This window comes from Podarcis liolepis (genome assembly GCF_965112155.1).
Source record: "Podarcis liolepis genome assembly, chromosome: 4".
Lineage (NCBI taxonomy): Eukaryota > Metazoa > Chordata > Lepidosauria > Squamata > Lacertidae > Podarcis > Podarcis liolepis.
Genome location: NC_139558.1, coordinates 54260647 through 54282784, shown reverse-complemented (window position 1 = coordinate 54282784; position 22138 = coordinate 54260647). Strand labels below are relative to the sequence as shown.

The following is a 22138-nucleotide window of genomic DNA, read 5'->3' as shown; positions in this document are numbered from 1 at the left end:
CCTCCCAGACGCGGGAAAGCTGCTTGGGGGCACGGAGCGGCCTGCACCCTGCAGCCGGGGGTGGAGGAAGCCAACGATGGCGGATATTTGGCACACCACCCACTCGTGACTCCCAAGCCTCCCTGTCAAAATGAAGGGGGAAGGGGGGAATGCAGCTGGCAAAGCAACACAGCTCTGCCACTTCCCCCCGATGGCTCTGGGAAGGCTTGGGAGTTGCGGGCGTGCTGCACGCCAATTGTCACCCCCCTCAGAGAAGACACCCGGCAGGTCCGCCCCCACTGCACCCCCTTTCTCCGCCTCTGCATGCAGCCCCAAGCGCCATGCCGCACTCCACCTCTGAACGGCGCCTCAATGCTACAGAGGTGCCAGAACACAACAAAGAGGTCCTGGAACTCAGTTCCGGTGAGTTCCGACTGAAAAAAGCCCTTTGTCTCAGGTTGGGTGCTCCTGACGTGTTAGCCCTAGGTCACACTGACCTTAGCTGTGAACCTCTAAGCTCTTAATGTTGTTTTCAGGACAAGAGCTGCCCTGCCATTGAAGTACAATCATGCCTTTATTTCATAGAAACTGTGCATGTTGTCCTACTTAAAGGACAATATGCCCTTTTCCCCTTGGACAAACTTCTCAAAAAATAAGAACAGTTTTCAGATGCTCATTCACACTGTTGCACATTGTAAACAATACAACAATACGCCAGGGCTTACAGTTCCGCATTTTATTCTTAAATTGTCACTGAACTAGAAGGAATTTGATGTTCTGAACTACATGGGGGTGTTTTGCCCATCCCAAGGATGTCCCTGACGTGCACCTTGACTTTCTCCCATTCAGCTCAATGGATGTTATTCATTCCTGTGGGCAACAATGTACTAGATACAGAATCTGCTCACCAGCTCTGACACTGAGTGGCCAGACTATCACAGATAGTAGCCCTGAGGATAATGCGGTGCCTCTTCCCTCCTGAAGGAAGCTCTCAAGTTGTTAAAGGACAGTCTGTTCCCAACAATTCACACTCTGAAAACAAAGAGGGGCTAGGTTCAAGAGCAGAGAAGGATAAGAGAAGGCACTGGAGCACATTTTCTCTTCCTCTGGCCCTCATGCCAAATGTGGATTCCAGGCAGAGGGTAGTGAATTTTCTAACCTTTCCCCCCTTTAGTGTAGAAAGGCTGTCTATGGTTTGGCGAGGCAGTGTTCATGGTCACATTGGAAAAGCACCCCAGGCTAGTTCACACAGTTACAGTACGTAGCAAATCTTAAACTACAGTGCCTAGAATTATTTGAGAAAGTGTTGTGCTGTGTTTGTGCTTTAAAGGTATAGTGTACATTGAGGGATTTTTATTCAAAGGGTTTGGGGCTAAACTATACCTGATATTACTCATGTGTTTACTCAACTCACACATTTTAGAAAAAAGGCTTTTAAGATAAGATCTACCATATCACCCTTCAAAGTGTTCGTTAAATGTCGCATGTTTGGCACACAACACCCTCCGCATGCAGATAAGTCAGAGAGGCGAATTCTATCAGCCCAAACTTGCCACTGAAGGCAAACTGCATCATTCTGAATCCAGCGTTTATGGGATAGCCTCTAAACAAACAACTGATCCCTGAAACAGCAGGGTTTTGATTTGTTTTGTTGCATTGAAACACTTCTGGATCAGGCCCAGCACCATCAATCCAAGTTATATGTCTCTGGAATAACATGTGAACATACCTTCTTAATTTAATGTGAATCAATAGTGGCTTAGACAGTACTAAAAGGATTTGCCGCTTTCGGGATCAGGCTCTATGAGTCTTCCTGCTCAGTTGTTTTTTTTATATATAAAACTCTCTTATGCTTGTCAAATAAACTTCACTTGCCACTAAACTGATTGATGATGTTCTCCTTTTCTGCACAGTTTACAAAGCACGTGGCATAATATAATTCCAAAGCAGCACAAACGGTGTGTTACTGTAGCCCAGCCTAGGATTGTGTGCTATTTATTACATGGCTGAGAGCTGCAACCTGGGAAGGGGCTGTGTTGTGGAGGTCCCCCCCCCTTTTTTTCAAAGGGAGCAGAAGGGTGGAGAGAGAGAAAAGGGAAGGAATCCCACACTCTTGTCAATCTAGATATGAAAGACTGTGAATATGCCTGGGGTCACAGATGCCTGAGGTGAGAAAAGAAGACTTCTGAGGAATGCAGCAGCTGTGCGTTTCCAAAGCATTTTCCTGAGGAGAAGTGGTTTACAGTGCTGCTGAATTATGGTGCCCATTGAGCCACAGGAAGGTAGCCTATGACACAGAACTTGCCTTGAGTGGAGGGAGAGGTATTCTCCTCAGATATTATCTTTGCCTGAGGAGGAAAAAACTGAAATGATAATTGGATAAGTACTTCTTGATACCTGGACCTAATCCTTGGAGTTATTCTCAGTACATGCAGGGAGGGAGGAGAACGTCTATAACAAAGGAGCTGCGTATATGTGGGGGAAAGGATTAACATACTACCAGGAAGAGAAGAGATAAATTTATCTGAGGCAAGGGCCAGTTCAATGCATTTTGCTACCTGAAGCAAAGCACCCCCCCCATTTCATGTATCTTTCTTCTCCTTCTTCTTCTTCTTCTTCTTCTTCTTCTTCTTCTTCTTCTTCTTCACCAGCGATCACTTATAGTCAAGATTGTCTTCCGGTCTTAACAGTGAATCTGTACATGACTGTGGAGGCCAATTCTGGATCCACATCTCCTTCCACGGGTGGGAATTGAGCACGGTGAGGGTTTGTCAAACGTGCCTTCCTCTTAGCTTGTTTCTCCTTTTTGCTCTGAGTTCATGCTTCTTCGAAGTCCATGACACCTTTAGTAAAGGCTGTTCTCCAGTTGGAGCGCTCACAGGCCAGTGTTTCCTAGTTATCAATGGTCATACAGTGGTACCTTGGGTTACATACTCTTCAGGTTACAGACTCCGCTGACCCAGAAATAGTACCTTGGGTTAAGAACTTTGCTTCAGGATGAGAACAGAAACCATGCTCTGGTGGCACGGCGGCAGCAGGAGGCCCTATTAGCTAAAGTGGTGCTTCAGGTTAAGAACAGTTTCAGGTTAAGAACAGACCTCCGGAACGAATTAAGTACTTAACCTGAGGTACCACTGTACTAGTTTTTTTTAAGATTTGCCTTGAGAACGTCTTTAAACCAGAAGTCAACTGACAGTAAGACTGCTTACTTCAAGATTCCACTACACCTCAAAGCAGCAGGGTAGTTTAAGGGGTGCAGAAAGGAGGAGTAAATGAACGTTTCTCCCACTGGAGGGATGTTGAAGTTGAAGTCCCCCAAACATTAGTGTGAGGACCTGCTCTTAAATTTGTTCATGAACATGTTCATAAATAATCTTGAGTTAAGAACTGCAGCTTCCTATGGACACCTCATCAGATCATAGTGAAATTCAAACCAAGGATTTTTTGGGTGCATAGCAAACACTCCTAGCCATTATTCTACACTAGCTACCACATAAGATTTAGTTACATCAGAAAAAAGCAAGTAAACAAGAAAGAAACACAGTATGGTTTAGTGAAGAGACCAGAAGTGGGCAATCCGTGGTCTAATTTCATTTGACCATTGACCTAATTTTATGTGGGTTGCAAGCATAGGCGCCAACTCCTTGGGGCCTTGCACCCACAAAATTCCCCATGAAGGGACTGGGCACCCACAAATTTCAGTGCCAGGGCCATGTATGCTTCATGGCATCCACAGCCCTGGGCACCCACAGTTGTGGGGCCAAGTTAGCACTCCTGGTTGCAAGGAAAAGAAAAGGGGTGTGTGAGAAAGAGAGATAAATAGGGAGGTGTCAGCAAGAAAAGTGGGGTTGCCCCCACCTTTGGCTCTAACCCCACCCATTTTCAACTCTGGCCCTGACCATTTTTCATGCCAGTCTTAGAATGTAACAGAAAAACAATTGACTGCCCTGGGATTAGACCATTAAGTGGTATACTAGGACTGGGAAGACTCGGGTTCAAAATGAAGCTCCAACAACTGAGTGTCCTTGGGTCAGTCACCTTCCCTCAGTGTAATCTGCCTCACATGGTTGTTGCAGAGTGCGTTTATGTGTGCGTACAATACTCTACATTCCTTGGAGGAAGAGCAGTATATAAATAAAATAACGTGAAAAGAACTGATAGCTGGTCCTGAAATACTACTTATTACAAAGATAATCCACTTTCCCTGTCTGCCTTGAGCCTCAGCTTAGTATCCATTTTGTCCCAACATCTTTTGATCAAATTGTCCTTTGCCTTGTCAAGGAGAAACCTCAGGGAATTCAGCTATTTCATAACAGTAAATACAGTAAGGAATCAGAACATGTGGTCAAAAACAGAAGATACAAACAGCCTAAACCATAACAAACAAATTGGCACTGGTGTACATAGGATATCATGCGCTGTTATACATTATGTTCCTGGGATTCATGCCAGAGAACATTGAAAGATAGACCAACCCTCTAATGGAACTATTGGTACTTTAGATTGTATTCGGTTTGAGGAATGAAAGCTGGGGCTGGTGGGAATGAAATTACAAGGTGCAGCAAAATATATTATTATAATAACTTACTTGTTAATTGTAATAATTTGCCTTTGTAACTTGACAAATCATGTTCTTTTAATCTTAGGGGTGGGGACTGCATATCCACAGAAGAATTGCATAATGTTAAGTGTCATTTACTTCATCCAAGTTGCCTGTCACAAGAAGTGTCATTCATTTTTGTTATATAAAATGACAGTCCTTTTTAGCTATTGTTCAATTAACCTTGACAGTTAACTTTATCAAAATAAAAGCTTAAGTGTTAGAGGGGGAAAAAGATATTAGAAGCAAAATACACAATGAGTTAGTTATATTTAACAGTTCCTTATGTACAGCCTTCTGTGTGCTTGTAACAGATCTTGAAACTTAGTTTTTCATCACATGCGGGTTTATCTCATACTTCATAAAATTTAATAATTCTTATGGGTAAATCAATTAAGTGTGTTGACATAAATGACCCATTTGCTTTCTATAGCAGGTATGAAAGTCAAAGCTAGAGGCAGTATCATAAAAACAGAGCAATTCATTTGAGAAACCAATAAACAGACTAGATTACACTTGCTCTCTGCAATATTGCATTGCTAGGATCCTATCTTCAATGCATGTCTTAAAGACCGGTGACTATTCTGAGGTATGGCTTAGGACAAAAACATGGATCAGTGATGAATCAGACCCTGAGGTTTCATTCCATATCACTACTGACCTGAAGGACAGAAGGACCATAATTCTATGGTATAAAGCAAATTGTTGCAACAACAGCAGAATCAAGAGCTCAAACTGAAATCAGGAATAGCCATGTGAAAACAGCAAGTAGACAGGTGGATAGCGAAAACACACAGAGCATTTATGAGATCAAAGAGTTGGCATTACAATTCCACCAAATGCAAACAGTGTAAATGTGGACGGTACAGTCAAACCTGGGGTGTCGAACGTAATCCATTCCGGAAGTCTGTTCGATTTACAAAACGTTTGACAAGCGAGGCGCGGCTTCTGATTGGTTGCAAGAGCTTCTTGCACTCAAGCGGAAGCCGCGTCGGACGTTTGATTTTCTAAAAACGTTTGGAAACAGGAGCCTTTACTTCTGGGTTTTTGGTATTTGGGAGCCAAAACGTTCCAAAACGGAGGTGTTCGGCAACCAAGGTTTGACTATCAGTATGGTGAAATCCTCAGATTACTGTGAATAGCTCCAAATGGATCTCACCAAACTGGGTAGCAAAATGGCAAGTGAGGTTCAGTGTAATGAAATCAGTGGAGGCTGGTCTATTTGGACATATAGTGCATTTCCCCATGAGCTTTAGTTTGCCATTAACCAGCCCCCACCAGCCTGCCTCCTTACTTGCAACCATTCATGGGGTGATCCTGTCTGTCATTGAGTCTGGCTCCACCTACTGTTGGTCTCTCTTCCTTCTGTCCAATGGGCTGCAGCCACCACTGAATTAAATAGAAGGTAATATTATGCACTGGGGCAATATATATATATATCAGTGAAGAAATCCAGCTAAGAATCATCCCCAGAGAAAAATCATCCAGATGCCCCAAACTCTACGGCCTCCCCAAGATACACAAAGAAGGAACACCACTCAGACCAATAGTCAGCTCCATAGGCTCACCTCTACAAAATCTCGCTAAATTTCTCGCTAAGCAACTTCAGCCCTATGCAGAATCCATCTCTTCACACGTTACAAACTCCTTCCAGTTCATAGAAACAATAAAGAAGCAAAACCTACATCCCGATGACCTACTTGTGAGCTTCGATGTTGTATCTCTCTTCACACAAGTGCCCATTAATGAAGCCTTGACAGCCATTCAAAACAAATACAATCCCCCCGAATACATCCTGGACCTGACCAACCACTGCCTAACCAACACGTACTTCATCCACAATGGACAAAGATACAAACAGATAGAAGGAGCACCTATGGGATCACCCCTCTCACCGGTCATCGCAAATCTGTACATGGAACACTTTGAAACCAATGCTTTAGACAAGTCAGAACACAAACCCAAACTTTGGCTCAGATATGTTGACGACACCTTTGTAATTTGGCCACACGGGAAAGAAAAACTAGATAGCTTCCTCACACATCTCAACAGCCTACACCCCAAAATACAATTCACTATGGAAATAGAAGCCAACAACCAGCTTCCCTTCCTTGACGTCCTAATCTACAAAAAACCTGATGGCTCCCTAGGACACACTATCTACCGGAAAAAAACACACACCAACCGCTACTTACATGCTCAATCACACCACCACCCTGCACAAATAAACTCCGTAGCCAAGACCCTCATCTCCAGAACCAAACGCCTGGCTGACAAAGACCACTTGACAACTGAGTTACAGAATCTCTCAAATGTGTTAATCGCCAATGGATACCAGCAAAACAGGGTTAAGAAGCTAATCCAAAAAGAAACACCCCCCAAAAACCAAGACACGGAAGAAAACAATGGCATGGCCCTCCTTCCTTATATCAAGGGCACTACAGATAAAATTAGCAAAATCCTCCATAAACACAATATCAAAACAGCCTTTTGCACCAACCAAAAAATAGCCAATATCCTCAGAAACCCCAAAGATAAAATCCAGTTGGAAAACCAAGGGGTCTATGAAATACCCTGCAAAGTCTGCCCAGCCACGTACATTGGACAAACAAACAGACGAATAAATGCACGTATCGCAGAACACAAGAATGCCGTCAAAAAAGAAGAAAAATCTTCCTCTCTTTTCCAACACATGAAAGAAACAGGACACGAAATTAATTTTGCAGATTCCAAATTGCTCTTTAACATGGAACATCACCACAAGAGAATAATCATGGAAGCCATCGAGATAGAGAAACACCCTCACAACATGAACAAGCGTGACGACACGTCCCGCCTGCCAGACATCTGGAAATTAGCCCTCCCCACAAAAACCGACACCAGATCCAGAGGCACACAGAACGCCACCACCAATCAACCACACCAGACCCAAACCCAGACCCTCTCCACAGATAAATTACAGACACCATCCAGTAACCAAACCATAGTGGCACCTCCGGATGCTGCACCCCCCTGCAATCCCTACACAGATCTGGCTGGCACAGGGCACAAAACCACAGCTCGCCCCTATACACGAAGCCAAGCCAAAGCACAACTAAGTGCAGTACAGCCATCTTCCCAGAAAAACTCTTCACAAATTCAAGAGGTCAAGACACGAAGGCTTTAGCAACTAATCCACACCTAATGACCCACCTAAGTGGTACTCAGAATATCACTCAAGAAATCACTCAAGATATCCCTCAAGTAATTAAGGAACAAAAGAAGAAAAGAACACTAGCCTGGGAACTTCCCCTCTGCCCAGAACTTTTGAGGCAATACACCACACCCCTCTACAGTATTTATAGGAACTCAAACACTGAGATCCCGCTCTGTTCCAGTAACAAGAAGCCGAAAGCACCAGCCTGAAGATGACGAGTGAGACCTCGTCGAAACGTCGCCTAGACACCCCAACTTTTACACGGGAAGACACCCGAGGACACCAAAACCTGCATTCCTGTACCCGTGAAAATCTACGAAAACAAATATATATATATATATATATATATCCCAAGCACATCCAAAACACATTTAAACTGATGGGGTTTGAACTGGTGGTGCTGATCTGGCAAAGGTATCTTGGTTTAGCCAGTAAATAGTTCAGTAAGTTCTTGGGATTGTGTGTGAGGAGCATCAGTTCAGACTCCTTGTGATATGACAGCAGTTTAAAAAGCCAATCAGGGAGAAAAGATGCCTTAGGAGGGACATTAGATGTTTATAAAATTATTCATAGCATAGACAAAGTAGATAGATTTTTTTTTCTTTCTGTCTCCCATAATACTAGAAACTGTGGTCACCTAATGAATTTAACTGGCAGACAGTTAATGTATTTCCTCATACAACACTTAATTTTTGGACTTCACTGCCATCTTTTTAAAGAACGAATGTGAGTACTCTACAATAAGTGAGAGTAGAGGGCAGTATCCAACTAAACAGTTTTGCTTAGTGCAAGCAGTTTGAACTGCACAACGGCCCTCTTTCTCCTCTCCTGGCACCCCTTCCTCAAACTCTTTAAGGAGTGAGGGGAAGGCCAGGACAGGCAATGTGGAGGGAGGAGAGAGAGAAAGAGAGGATGTTCTTTGGTAGGCAAAAGCGCCTGCATTAGTGGAACTGTTCAGTTGGGTACCACGCTTCATCTCCAGCATGCTGGCTCTACCTACATCCAGAAAAATCTTGAATATATTATTCAACAAAGATGAAAACAAACGTAGGTAGGTCTAATAGGAAGACTGAAAAAGCGGGGTGTGGAGTGCGGAGACAATTTTATTGCTCTCTGGAACCACCAAACCAACATTAAGAGGGCAATATGAGTGTGTTCTGTGTCTAAGAGAATTTGAAATGTTTTTGTTTTATTTTGTTTTTCTGCAATCTCACTTTCCAAGATCTATGTTTAAGCTTGGCACAATCTGTGCTGCTCTGTATCTTGGGTAATGCAGGGATGACGCTGTTGTAAGCTGAAACACATCAGCAGTTATTTGGAGGAATCCAGGTCAGCCAAGCTTTTATGTCATCCATAATGTCAAGCTGCCAGTGATTTATACCAAGACGCACTGTCATTCTGGCACTAGCGGAAACATATTGCTGAGTGGGCATTAAGTAACGCAAGTAAATAAGCTTTGGCACACGGCCTTTTTGACTTAGTGTGGTTGTTGGGTGAGGTGTGCACAACTTTTTGCCCTTTCCACTGCAAAGGAATTCAGAAGTTGTGTAGATGACCAATATCCTAACTCAGATCCATCTGAACCCAGTAAGTTTTAGTGGAGTAGTTAAAGGACAGAACTATTAGAAGAGAATAAAATAGCTAGCTACCAAAACCAAATCAGTAGTTGGGAGTTTTTACCCAATTTCTGAAGGCATTCAATGCTTTGGAAACATTACAGAAATGACTAACATTAAAATTTGAATTGTCCACATCTGTAAATCAAACGAACATACTGTTGCATGCCACCCCAATGTTTCCATATTTCCTTTTGGGAATGAAGCACAGTAGAGACTGGTGTTTTTCTGATAAATGAGTTATTTACAAATATATACAACCTGACCCTACAATAGAGGGGTTTACAGTGTCAGCACTCCCAAAAGTTCTTGCTTCTCCCATAGCCACAACTTTGGATTCAACCATTTCTCTGCTACTCTGCCTTTATTCCTTCCCACTATCTGTGAGATGAGGGAGGGGCTCCCATTTGCATCTCCCTCAGAGCCCCTTCCTTTGGTCTCCTAGGAAGCTAGCCTGGCCCGATTAGCTTTTTGGATACAGGGATTAGATGTCCGGCATCCAGCTTAACACTCAAAACCTTGATTAAATCCCAACACTTACTGGATACAGGAATTATAGGAGTCTGGCACCCACCAACTCATAAAAGTGATGGGACTTATTAGGAATTTCTGTGTAGCTGCCACAGAATGTCTGTGTAAAGGAGTCTGTACGCCTGTGGTTGGTGGTGCAAGGGGCTGGGCTACCCACCCTGGGAGAAATGCAATGCCCCAGTCATTCAGTCTCTCTCCCCCCCCCCCGACCTTTGAGCTATCCCATTAGGAAGTGTATTAGAATTCACATGCATTGGGTCATTGGGCTGCTTCTGTGTTCTTTTTAGCTGTATATATGGAAGTTGTATGTTGCCTTCTGGAATAAGTTTAATCATCCTGGAAGGAGGCACCACACTGGGCCTGTCTCTTTCTTCGCAGGTCACCACTGACACCAAACCATCTGGGCAAGTTGTCTTTCAGTCAAATTTGGCCACCATTCCTGAGCTTAGCATTGATGACACCAACAGTTCCCCAGAACTCGGTTTGAAAAGCACTGTTCTAAATCACAGGGGATGATGCAGAAAGTGTCAGTATTTTCATCCCTCCCATTGCAAAGATTACCAGATCATGTTTGTTTTACTTTCTGTCTCTGAGAAAGGAGGGGGCGGAAACCACTCTCCCAGACTTCCATCCCTAGCATTGTGTCCTGGTTTTTTTGGTCTGTCTAGAGACTAGATGGCAGTATGAGAGAGCTGATTCTCTCATGCATGTTTGTTATGTTCTTTTATTTTGTTTAATCAGTAGGAATAAAATTAGGTATGCAACAAAACCTCCACAGTTTTGTTTCCGTTACTCTGCTGCTTTTGAGGTGCTCACAATCGCAAATAGTAAATGTAAGAAAGCACCAGGACCTGTTCCAGGGGAATGCTGTGCTGCTGTTCCTGTGTTCCTGCGATCGGAAGGTCGAAGAAAGTGCTCCCGACCCCCAGTCCATGCAGGCGCTGAAGACGTGGGCTGTGTATGGGTGTACGGTCAGAAAGATCCTGTGCATAGCAGCTACTCACAAGTAGTGCGCATAGGCTCACCGCCAGAGTTTGTCACATCTTGGCTTTTACTGAATTGCTTCCTTAAAAAACAACACTTCTCTTCACAATTAGAAGTGTTTTTAGTTCTTTGCAGTCATGTTCATCCCCAAATCATTTGCCCCTGGATAAACATGAAGCAGTTTTCCTGGCTAGTTAAGCCGCATTTTTCTGGAGCAACTTAACTGGAGTTCATCAAGCAGCTTGCTTCCTGTTTATCAAGGAGTAAACTGTAAATATATTATCATAAAGTGACCAGCAGTGGATCCATGTTAGTCAGGCTGCAGCTCGCGTGGCTCCTGCCTTAGAGCAAGCAGTTGAGCCAGAGGCGTCTCTTCCTGCTCTATAATCCAGGGCTTTGATTTTGTGGTCTGTGACAATGCCTGTGGCTTCCTTCCTTCACTGGGAGAACAAAGTGCATGAGCTGGCATGTTTGGTGCACCTGATGTGGGATGGCTGTATTTGCATAATAAGAATAGCTTTTAACTTAGGTGACTCCTCTTCCTCTGTTAAACACTCCTACGTACAGCCCCCGCATCCGCTGAGATCCTGAAAGGTGCTGATGTGGGCGAGGAACAGGCCAATAAGCTGTTGAAAGAGGCACATCTGTTTTTCCTCATTAGCATAGTTAGCATTCTCAGAGGAGCAACCTGAGGCCATAAATAGGCAAATTAAGTTGTGCTGGATTGAGACAAGTTGGAGGGAGTTGAGGACATGATAACACAAACACTTCAAAATGAATTTCCCTTCAAAACAAATCTACTATTATTTGTGCCTTGTTGAATAACTTCTTCCTCCGAATAATGATAATAAATTGTTTGTGCTGTCTTGCACCACACTCCTTGCTTTTGAACTTTTTGTCTGCATACTGATGAATGAAGTGGTAATGCAACGTGGGTAAGAGATGCATTACACCAACTACAAAGGCTCGCTTGTAAAATAATATGTGCTTCGTTAAAGTAAGCAGACACAGCAGCCATTCTGCACAGATTACTGTACACAGCAACACGAGACCAAAGAATTATGAGGGGAGATTTACTGACCTACATACTGCAACTGTATTAGTAGTGGCAGGCTATAATTAAAAGTTGCGTCAATGTTTCCATATGCAACACATTGCTGGAGAAATGCAGGATTGTTATGTACCAGTTAATAACCGAAGGTGCTGATGGTGGTTGATGAACCTCTGAAGGGCTGGGTTTGAGGGCTCAGTTATACCAGTGGAAAATTGCAAGGCAGGCAGGGGGTGGTGGAGAATTTGGGGCTCAACTGTATTTGAATACAGAAGCATTTGAGCTAAGAACTCTCTAGGAGTAAGAGGCAGAGGAGAAGGGACTTCGGGTGCTTTCAGACTGTTCCTATTTTAGGGTGGGATTCAATCACATACCAGGGAATTCAGGTTGTGCATTTATTGTTGATTGTGAGGTCTTGCACAAGCAGCCAGCTCCCTCCAATGATCAGACTTTTTTTGCAATGAAGAAAGTGATGAGAAAATGTGCTGGAAAGCATGGGCTGACACTTCGATGCAATCTCATCTAATCTCCCCACGAACAAATCTGAATGAATGCTCAATCAATGGTCAACATCATCTAATTTCCCTGCAAAGAAATTGGGATGAAAGCTCCATAAACATGTCATCTGGAAGCACCTTTAGTTCCCATCCTTCCTTGCCTCAAGTGACATGGGAGCCCAGTCACCACTCTCCTTCAGCCTTGGAAGGGAAAAGAAAAGAGTTTGTATGGATGTTTCCACATATGAAATGGAACAAGTTGTTTATACCTTTCTTTTCTCATTCAAACAGATGTGCTTAGAACAAGATAAAGTCATTATTGCATAGAGTTGCAATGCTGCAAAGTAACCACATCAGCATTTCAGTAAATTGGTGGTGAATTTGGCTGTTATGATAATTGCATGTCTAGACAAACAAGTATGGGTGCATTGCTCCTTTGGCATGATTGTGGAGGCAGGCAAAATTATGTTTGTTTGGATGGGCTTTGAAGAGTAATGAGGTCTCAGCTAATTGTGGCTGAGATCTGAAGTTCTGCTGGCAAGAGTGTTTTTATCCGATTTTCTGACTGGGTTTGTTTAACTCTAGGCTGGCATTCTGTTAGGCTGTAAAATACCTTGTTTAATTTGAAAGAAATGATTATCATAAAAACTATTAAAGGAAAATAATACAAATGGCAGTAAATGTGAGCAACTTCTGTCTCTGAATAAAATATGCTAGTCTTATCTAGCACCATACTAGTGAGTTCTTGTTTTGGAACTTTTTATCCTCGTGTTTTGTGTACATGTACAGCCTATTTCCAGCCACACATCACAAAGCACAGACTTTTGTGACACTGAAGACAACAAACAGACAGAGGGACAACAGACCATTAAGACATAAGCGCCAACTTGAACAAAATATTGGGGGGCTCTGGAAAAGCATAATCCACAATAATTTATTTTGCTGGAGTGTAGGCAGTTCATGGGCTTTGACAATCCTTTTAACCAATATGCTTCCCACTTTGTAGTTATGCGTTTTGATTTTTGTCAGTTTTGACTAAAATTTTATGTTTGGGGAATTTGTTTAGCTTGCAGCTTTATTTATCCTGACCCGATGGCCCTTATCCCCTCTCTCCTTTCATGATGCCTCTCAAGAATCTTCACAGGGTAAATTCACCCATGGTGTTATCACAACAGGACACTGGAGGAGAAATCCAGGGCTTTGCTCAGCAGAATGTGCAGGAGGGACTCCAAATGTAGAAAAGCAGGCTTAGCACATTTTGAAGCAACTGTAGTTGCCTGCAGTGCTATTTTTCTAGAAAAAGAGGTGCTGGAAGTCACCACGAACACCTCCCTTGTTCTCTTATAATGGCAATGGTGTCCAATGGTGCTGGAGCTGAGTTCTGGTGAGTTCCTGCTAAAAAAAAAAGCCCTGGTTGCAGGATCAACAAAAGAGGGGAGCTTCCATATGTCCATTAAGCCCAGAGTCTAAAATGGCCTAATTGTGCCACTTCAGAGTCATGGAGCTTACCAACTGATTTGCCCAGGTCATGTATTGCGAAAGTTTAGCAAGGCCCTGACTAGTAGGTGAGAGAGCTCCATGACTCAACATAGAAAGGTGCATTGCCTCTCATTCTTCTCCCAAAAACCTCATGAATTGATCTACTGACTGACTTCTCCCCCCATGGGGTTACTAACATCCCCCCCCCCCAACTGGTGCTGTTTCTGTGCTTTTAACAGCTATGTGACATGCACAGAAAGTAAGCAGGTAAACTCTGGCAAGAAGTGGCAGAACAAGCTTCACTGGGTAAATTTCTTGTGGGCTGAGGTTTTGTTGGAGTAGGGCCAGTAAAACTTGGTGATCTCAGCCAGTTTCCCTCCTATTCCCAGCATAGGAGCCAACCCCTAGGAGCTTGAGGGGGCTGAGTCCCCCCCCCATTTGATGGGCATTGCCATTCAAATGGCGTGAATGCCCCATATAATGTGATCAATTATGCAGGGTGGATCTTACCCCCCCCCCCATAATTTTATTCAGGTTGGCACCCGATTCCCAGATAACTGCTTCTTGCTTCGTAGACATCGTCAACAACCTTTTTGGGTCCTGTTGGCACATTTGCAAACCAGAAAACCTGTTATGGACACCAGACTAGCCAGGCATGCAGCACAACCTGGTCTACTGGATATAACAGAATGCTTTTCTAAGCCTAATTTCAGTTGGGAAACAAAAAGCTGCTGTGCCAACCATGTTCCCAGGGGCACCACATTGGCAACCCTCAATATACATTCTCAGTAATTATTGTTCTTTATTAGCCCTATATTGAAGATGGAAGGACAAAGCGCAGGCTGAATCTGAGTGAAAGGTACTTGCCCCTTGTTAACCTGGTAAAGTTCATGGCTGAGGTAATATTTCAACCAGGGTAAGGGCCCTACATAGCTCAGTGACAGAGCATCTGCTTTGCATGCAGAAAGTTCCTGATTGACTTCCTGGCATTTCCTCGTAGGTCTGGGAATGTCTGAAACCCTGGAGAGCTACTGCCAGTCAGTGTAAAAATAACACTGGGCTAGATGGGTCAATAGCAGTGGCGTAGCAAAGGAGGGCTAGGGGTGTTGTGGCCCTGGATGCAAATTTCTGAGGGGGTGCGACCAGGCTCCCGCATGACAGGCTCCCTCATCAAGGCTAGAGCTGCAGGGAGGTAGGCCGAGCCCAGGTTGGGCCTTCAAGGCTGGGGTGCTGGCAAAGGGATGCCCATGTGTGCCCTGATCCTGGGTTACCCGAGATGGAGAAAGCAAGAGAGCAACAGCTGTGCCGCCCAATGAGGAGGGAAGGAGAGAGAGAGGGGGATGGGAAAGCACTGCCAGAGCCATATGCATTGCCCAGAATGCCTTGCCGCAAGGACAGGAGAGTGCGGTGACACAGTGGCGCTCCTGGCTTCACATTTCTCTGCCTTATCTCTGCTCCCAGGTTTGGGCTAGTTTGCAAGAAGAGACTCCTTGATTAGGCACTGGCCAGTGAAGGGACTGACCACTGTCCAGTTCAACACTGGCCCCACCCCGAGTGCCAACAACCCATGTTACACCCTGGCTTTCTGAAGAACTTATTATGCAATATGCTGGGACAACTTGAATATGTGCAGCGTTTTTCAGCTTTTTTTGTTGCTATAGAGGTAACGTTTTTAAAGGGTATTGATAAAACAAGTTGCTCTTGATCAGGTTCTTATTAAATATTCTTGGTGGGACAGAGCCTCTAGCTTATCATCACCATCCTCAAAAAAAAAAAAAAAATCAATTCAAATCAGTGTTATATTCCTGGATATTTAGCTCCACCTGCAGGACAAGGGAAGTATCTCTACTAACAAGTTTTCAGACTCTTCATTTTGAATAGAAGAATCAAAGTTAAACATCTAGTTTTTTTCTTTCCGGTTTCTGATTCAGGAGATTTAATAATAAACACAACACAAACACATGCCTTTTTGTAGAATTTATATTATAAAGTATGAAAGTCTCTATGCACATTTGCCCATAGCAATTGAACAAAACATATAACATTGGCTATCTCAAGCAGACCCCATTTCACCCACAGGAGCAATAAAAATAAATAGGCTAGGTTGGATTTCTATGCATTTTATATGGTTATTTCTGTGACTGCTGAGTTTCCTGCTCTACTGTTTAAACACAAACAAACCAAGAAATCTGGAAAGATAATATATACTCTGACCATTTATTTTGTAAGAATCATGAACTCCCTTCATAACCTCTTTATCAATGCAAATGAATCAAGCAAGGAAAGGATCTGAAATGAAAAGTCAAGGGCTGGAATGTTCCACTCACATGCAAGGACTTTGCTGCTAACATTTCAAATATTTTACTTGTAAACTAGAAAATTGGGGTGCAGATATTTTAAATTTTACATCTCTGAACATGTGCCCTATTTCTACGAGCTGCAACCAATTCATACCATCATTCCTTTTGAATTTATTACATTTGATATAAAAATATGTCTATTTAAATATGGACAAAATTGTGCACATTTTTTAAAAAAAAGCTATCATAAAAAAGTACTGCAAATAATAAACTTGTGCTAAAAAGTTGTGTTCATAGCAATAAGTAGTAATTAAATTAAGATGCAAGCATGGGCAATTCCTGGAACTCCCTAGTCCCCACTCTCCATGAGCCAGGAGCACTTCTGTTCAATACTGCTCATTTACACACCAACTAAACTTGCGTAATATTTCAGCCTACTTAAGTTCACCAAGCCTGCCATTTGCTTCATGCGGCATCTTAGATATAACACTAGAAACCACACCTCTATGTGTTTTCTCATTATCATTAAAGAAAATTAGGTGGGATGCAAAGGAGCACTGCTAGGTTCAGAAGAATTATTCGATTACTAAATTCCAATCAAAAGCTGTATCCATGTACAACTACAAGAGGAAGGACCACCAGAAAGTTTTGCCATGTGCAGGCAAGCTAGTAACAAGTCAGGCATGGGGAGGTGGTCTTCCTATCAGCCAGCCTGGCCAATGATGAGGAATGATGGAAGCTGTCATCCAACAACAGCTGGAGGGCCACAGATTCCCTATCCCTGCGGTGGATAATTAGATAAAGAATGCACTACAGTAGCTCAGCTGTTGCTCTGGTCCATTCCTGGGCTATCTAAAGGGACTAAGGCTACAGCAAACCACATAGCCTTGCCTTCTTTCAATAGCAAGCCCTGTACACCAGCTGAATGAACTGACGTGAGACAGGATGAGTGGAGCATTGGCTAACACGTAAGATGAGCCTGTTGGATCAGGCCAGTGGCTCCTCTAGTCAAGCATCCTGTTTCCACAGTGGCCAACCAGATACCTGTGGGATGCCCAGAAGCAGGACTTGAGCACAAGGGCATTCTCCCCGCCTGCCATTCCTCTCTTGCTGCAATGTACGATATCACATCTTGCCACAGTGAAGTATTTCCCAAGGGCTGCATGTCATAAGGTGGACTGGTTTTATAAGCAAATAGCATATTGTGTCTTGTTTGCATTCTGTATTTAATACATGACAATTAGGCAGTAATTCATCAGTGTAGGATCAGGCATAGCCAAACTTGGCCCTCCAGCTGTTTGGTGACTACAACTCCCATCATCCCTAGCTAACAGGACCAGTGGTCAGGGATGATGGGAATTATAGTCACAAAACATCTGGAGGGCCAAGTTTGGCCATGCCTGGTGTAGGTAAACTCTATAAAGCAGTCCAGCTGACATACCTGAACATTTGGGTTCAGTGGGACTAAGGACTGCAGCTTTCCCTATATAGTTAGACAGATTAAACCGTTGATATCAATGGCACTGAAGGAGCCCTATTTGCAGGATTGCAACTTAAAGAAAATTAAGCCCTAATGACCTCAACAGCATTTACTTGTAAGTTTAAATAACCTTAAATAGTCATCCAGTTTAACTGGTCTGTAGAGTGGGTATTTAAAACATTTACAAATATAGGAGCAGTTTATACAGTATAAGAAAAAGGCGGTAATACAATCAAGATCTGCAGCATGACACCCTGGAGCTTTTTGGTTGCCCTTTGAAAGAAAACAAATACATACTGTTGTTTCATTTGTACTTGCATTGAATGGACTTCATAGTTTTTAAAAACACACTTCTTGGGCAAAGCTGGAATATTACAAATACAGTACACTCTGTACTGCTGACTTAATCAAGCTATTTATACTATCCTGGCTACATCTGTTCCGAGAAGGATGGTACAACTCATAGTGAAAAACCTCTCATTAAAATTTCTCTGACAGAACAGGTTCTCTTAAAACAGAGCTCCCACTGACATCTGCATGGAAATATCCAGCTTCTTATAGTTTCTAGAAATGTACAAGCAGCACGAAATCCCTCACATTAGGAAAAAAACAAACAGAGAAAAAACCTTTGCTTAGACATCACAAATTGTGAAATGTTTATTTTTAAAAGCCTTTTAAAATTCATTTCAATAATCCATTCTAAAAGAAAACTCCTAGTAATACTTGATGTGGGATGTCACTGTGCAGTAAATTTTGCTTGTAAATATGGTACAAAAAAGCTTGAACACCATTTACCGCTAGACTGTTAGCAGTAGCTAATAAATTGCTGCTCAGACACAAAGCACTAAAAAGAGAAGAAAAAGCATTGTGGCTCTGCATCAAACAATGGGAAATATACTTACTTGATGATGCTTTAGCAGAAAATATTTGATATAACTATCTACTGCCAATTAAAAAATTAAATAATCTTACAGCTAGTGCAACAATCCTCCCAGGAATTCATGAGGAAAAGGCACTCCAACCTTCACAAATGCCACATTTCACATTTGTTTTCACACTAGATGTGCTCAAGCACCATTAACAACATTTAAACACCAACAGTTATAAATTTACAAGTTTGTGGCTAGGGCAAGCTTATATTCTCTCTCAGTTGTGAACTGTAACAACACAGTGTCAGCTTTATCTGCGGGTTTCTTGTACTTCTGATCGGTAAAGAAGTCAATGTATTTTAAATCAATATTAAATAATGTCATTTAGAATAATTTAAAATTGTCAACCCACTTAAAATGTGCACAAGTGTTTTATAGGTTTTCTAGATAAACCATGCATTGGCAGTTAACATTAAAAGGGGATATTGCACATAACTTCACTAAAAATCTGTCCCCACTGAAAAATGAATGCCAATATAAACATAATTCAGAAGGAAAACTGATAAATCAGTATTTGAGATAATGTAAAACTGGAAAATGCAGAGGAAGTTAAACTTCTCAAGTTTTACAGGCATGCAAAAAATCTAATAGAAAAAATGATTAAATATATCTTACTGTGGTTAATATTCAATGTTAGTCATACTCAGAGTAGACACATCAGGTCCACTGATTTCAATGGGTCAACTCGGGTTATGACTAATGTTGGACATCACCCTTTTGCATTAAAATCATCTCTTTACCACCATAAGTCATATACAAGCTGCAGTCTCTAACATACTTACTTGTATGCCCTACTGATTCCAATGGAGTGTATTTATCAGTGAGTGTATTTTAGAATGGCAACCATGCTAACTTATGAATTGGAGGACTTTATCAGGGACATACATAAATAGGGAAGGCATCCTCAGCTGCTTTGTAACAGAAGTCTGGAGTATCTGAAAATAGCCCTAAAGCACAACAGTACATGCTTTTTGCCCCAATGCCACTATTTAATCATTCTCCAGGACAACCATTCAGAAGTTCATTTTGGGATTGGTCTTGTCAGCCAACGTGCAGCATTAAAACAAACAAATGAAGACATTCCCTTTCTTAAAACATCTGTATGTTAGAATTGCTGCTTCCACCTCTAATGTCATCAGATTTATGATGTCATTTCCTCAATGTCTCCCTTGAGCATGCAAGTTTGGAACATTTCAAAGCTCTACGTAGTTCAACTTTGGTAAGAAGGAGTATAGTCTGGCCTTCTGGTTTGAATAATTTTTGGTTTGGGTTTTGCTTTCTTGGCGTCTTTTTTCTCTGCGTCTGCCTCACGTTCTTCATTCGTGTCACACACGTGGACAACAACACTGGGAGTAGTTTCTGTTGCAGCATGAAGTTCATACTTGTCCCCTAAAATGTTTTTAAAAATAGCAACAGTGGTAAGACAACTGTAGATATAAAATACTTGTACATTTCCCCCAGTAGAACTAATAGCTCTGTGTTGTGGTGAGGAAAGGAAAGGAAAGGGAGGCATTAGAGCTCCTTTCCCTGCTCCTCTTCCCAGATCTTCAGAGCAGTTGCATGGAGCAGCTCATTGTTTATTTTTAAACAGTAGGATAACATGATCATGGATTACCCCTTTTTAATCCTGATTGCTACCTCTCAACTTCCAGTTATGAACTCACAAATCAGCAATAGTTTCTCACATCCTGGGGAGCTATGGGGTGTTTCATTCTCCTTTTCAAATTTTGCTTCTTCAGCAAGTGAAAGTTATGATTAACAAGCAAATGTAACGCAGAATCAACATATATACTATCAACAAATTTATAAACTTCAGCTGGTTTAGATTCCCCCAGTATCATCCCCTCTATCTGAAATTTCAGAGATGTGTGACAATCTCTATGTGTCAAAATGGCAGCACTCACACAGAAAGTGTGTGGCCTGACTAAGGGGAACCCTGACATTTGCAGAATTACAAAGATCTTGAGAGAGAAAAATCCTGAAGGTTCAAAAAACACCACATAATCCAATAAGGACTGAGACATGCAGAATAGTAATAAAATACTGCATGTTTCATGGTTAAGGAAAATGGAAAATGTGGGGAGAGGGAATGGCTGGCTGGAACCCTGCAAGGGGGCAATCTGCACTGCAACATTTTGTTGCAGGCTACACTTGTCCATTAATTGTACCTTAATGTGACTATACTAGAGGCTGTGCAATTGTTCTTACTAAGCCTCTCTGCAAGATCAGCCCTGCATTAAAACACTTGCCCGGTAACCATAGGCAAGAAGGAATTCTATGCAAGTGAGTGGGGGGGCTATTGTCTTCACAGAATTAGTTTTCGGAAGAGGAATTGTGAAACGTTTCTGAAAACTAATTCTGTGAAGAAAATAGAGGTCTCCTAACAACTCTCAATTCAGATCACAGGTGTTATAGTGAATAAGTTCAATTCTTATGCGGCCACACCCATTACAGTAAATCAATAATAAAAGGAAAATTAACTTGAGCCATTACACTTTTGGCATATATCCCTCTTACCTGGTCCTAGTTTCGAGATCGCATATAAAAGATCATAGTTAATGGCAGGGGTAGCATCATCAGACTGAGTCCAACCAACAGGGGGAGAAGATGGAGGTGAAATCAGAAATTGTTTTTCTGGATCTGGTGGTGCTAAGCGTGAACTTCCAATATGCAAAGTCTGGAGAGATGAAACAGATTTTTATTTTTTACTTTGAGTTTTTAAAAGCACATTCATGGAATACAAACATGTCACGCTCATGGCAGAGGTATGTAATGGTATTAGACAGAACAGTGGATTGGATCCAGAGTCAGTTATGCTTAGAATACTGTATATTTCGCTCTATTGGACGCAGTTTTTCCCCTCCAAAAATTGTCCCTCTGATTTCAATGGTCTGCTCTAAGCATGACTAAGGGTGGATCCAATCCACTGGGCTGACAATATTAGGTTAATGAAACCAGGAACTTTCTGCACCCACCTGGCATATAGAGAGAATGATAGAACATTTTAAACAACAACCCAAAAGATAAAAAATAAAATGATACTGAAGTTTGGTCTTTAAGATATAATCTTATGATTCCTGGGAGGATGGATCACTCTGTCCCTCAGCCTGCTGCATTTCCATACTGGCTGCAGGGAACTTTAAAAATCTTCCCTTGTAGCCAGCGTGGGAATGTAGGCTAGTAAAACAAATGTGAGGCCAGGAACTTTTGTGAGCTCATTTACAAGGCTGTCTTAACTAGAAGAAGAATTATTCAAGAGCAGAATAAAGGCTGCTTCTAATGAAGCATTTTGAACTTAACAGACTATCACAAGACCGATGTACTATTATGGTGAGTATACACATGTATAAATCAGATTCTCTTCTTTCTAAGTCTCTTCCTTCTAGATACTTGCAAATATCTGGGAATCCTCTTCTAACAGCTTACATGTATTTTAAAAAGAAAAAGTCACAATTTCTAGATTGTATGTGTCCTTCACAATTCACAACTTTTCTCT

At 42.2% G+C, this 22138-nt stretch overlaps 2 protein-coding genes across 5 annotated transcripts in view; one reads left to right on the top strand and one right to left on the bottom strand.

Annotated features, from left to right (window-relative positions):
- Nucleotides 1-22138, top strand: part of CLIC6 (chloride intracellular channel 6) — a 131872-nt gene that overhangs the window by 51973 nt on the left and 57761 nt on the right. The window lies entirely within an intron of this gene.
- The window catches only part of RCAN1 (regulator of calcineurin 1), a 31781-nt gene continuing 25538 nt past the window's right edge, over nucleotides 15896-22138 (bottom strand). For 2 of the 4 annotated variants that reach the window (XR_014525396.1, XR_014525397.1), the window contains exons 3-5: nucleotides 21160-21319; nucleotides 17634-20031; nucleotides 15896-17514 (exon numbers count right to left, since the gene is read on the bottom strand). Coding sequence is in view for 2 of the 4 variants with exons in the window: in XM_083500251.1 (XP_083356377.1) it covers nucleotides 19853-20031; nucleotides 21160-21319 (339 nt within the window). In the remaining 2 variants the exon portion in view is untranslated. Of the gene's footprint in view, nucleotides 20032-21159; nucleotides 21320-22138 lie in introns of all 4 variants that reach the window. The other 2 variants (XM_083500251.1, XM_083500252.1) reach the window with 1 other exon arrangement.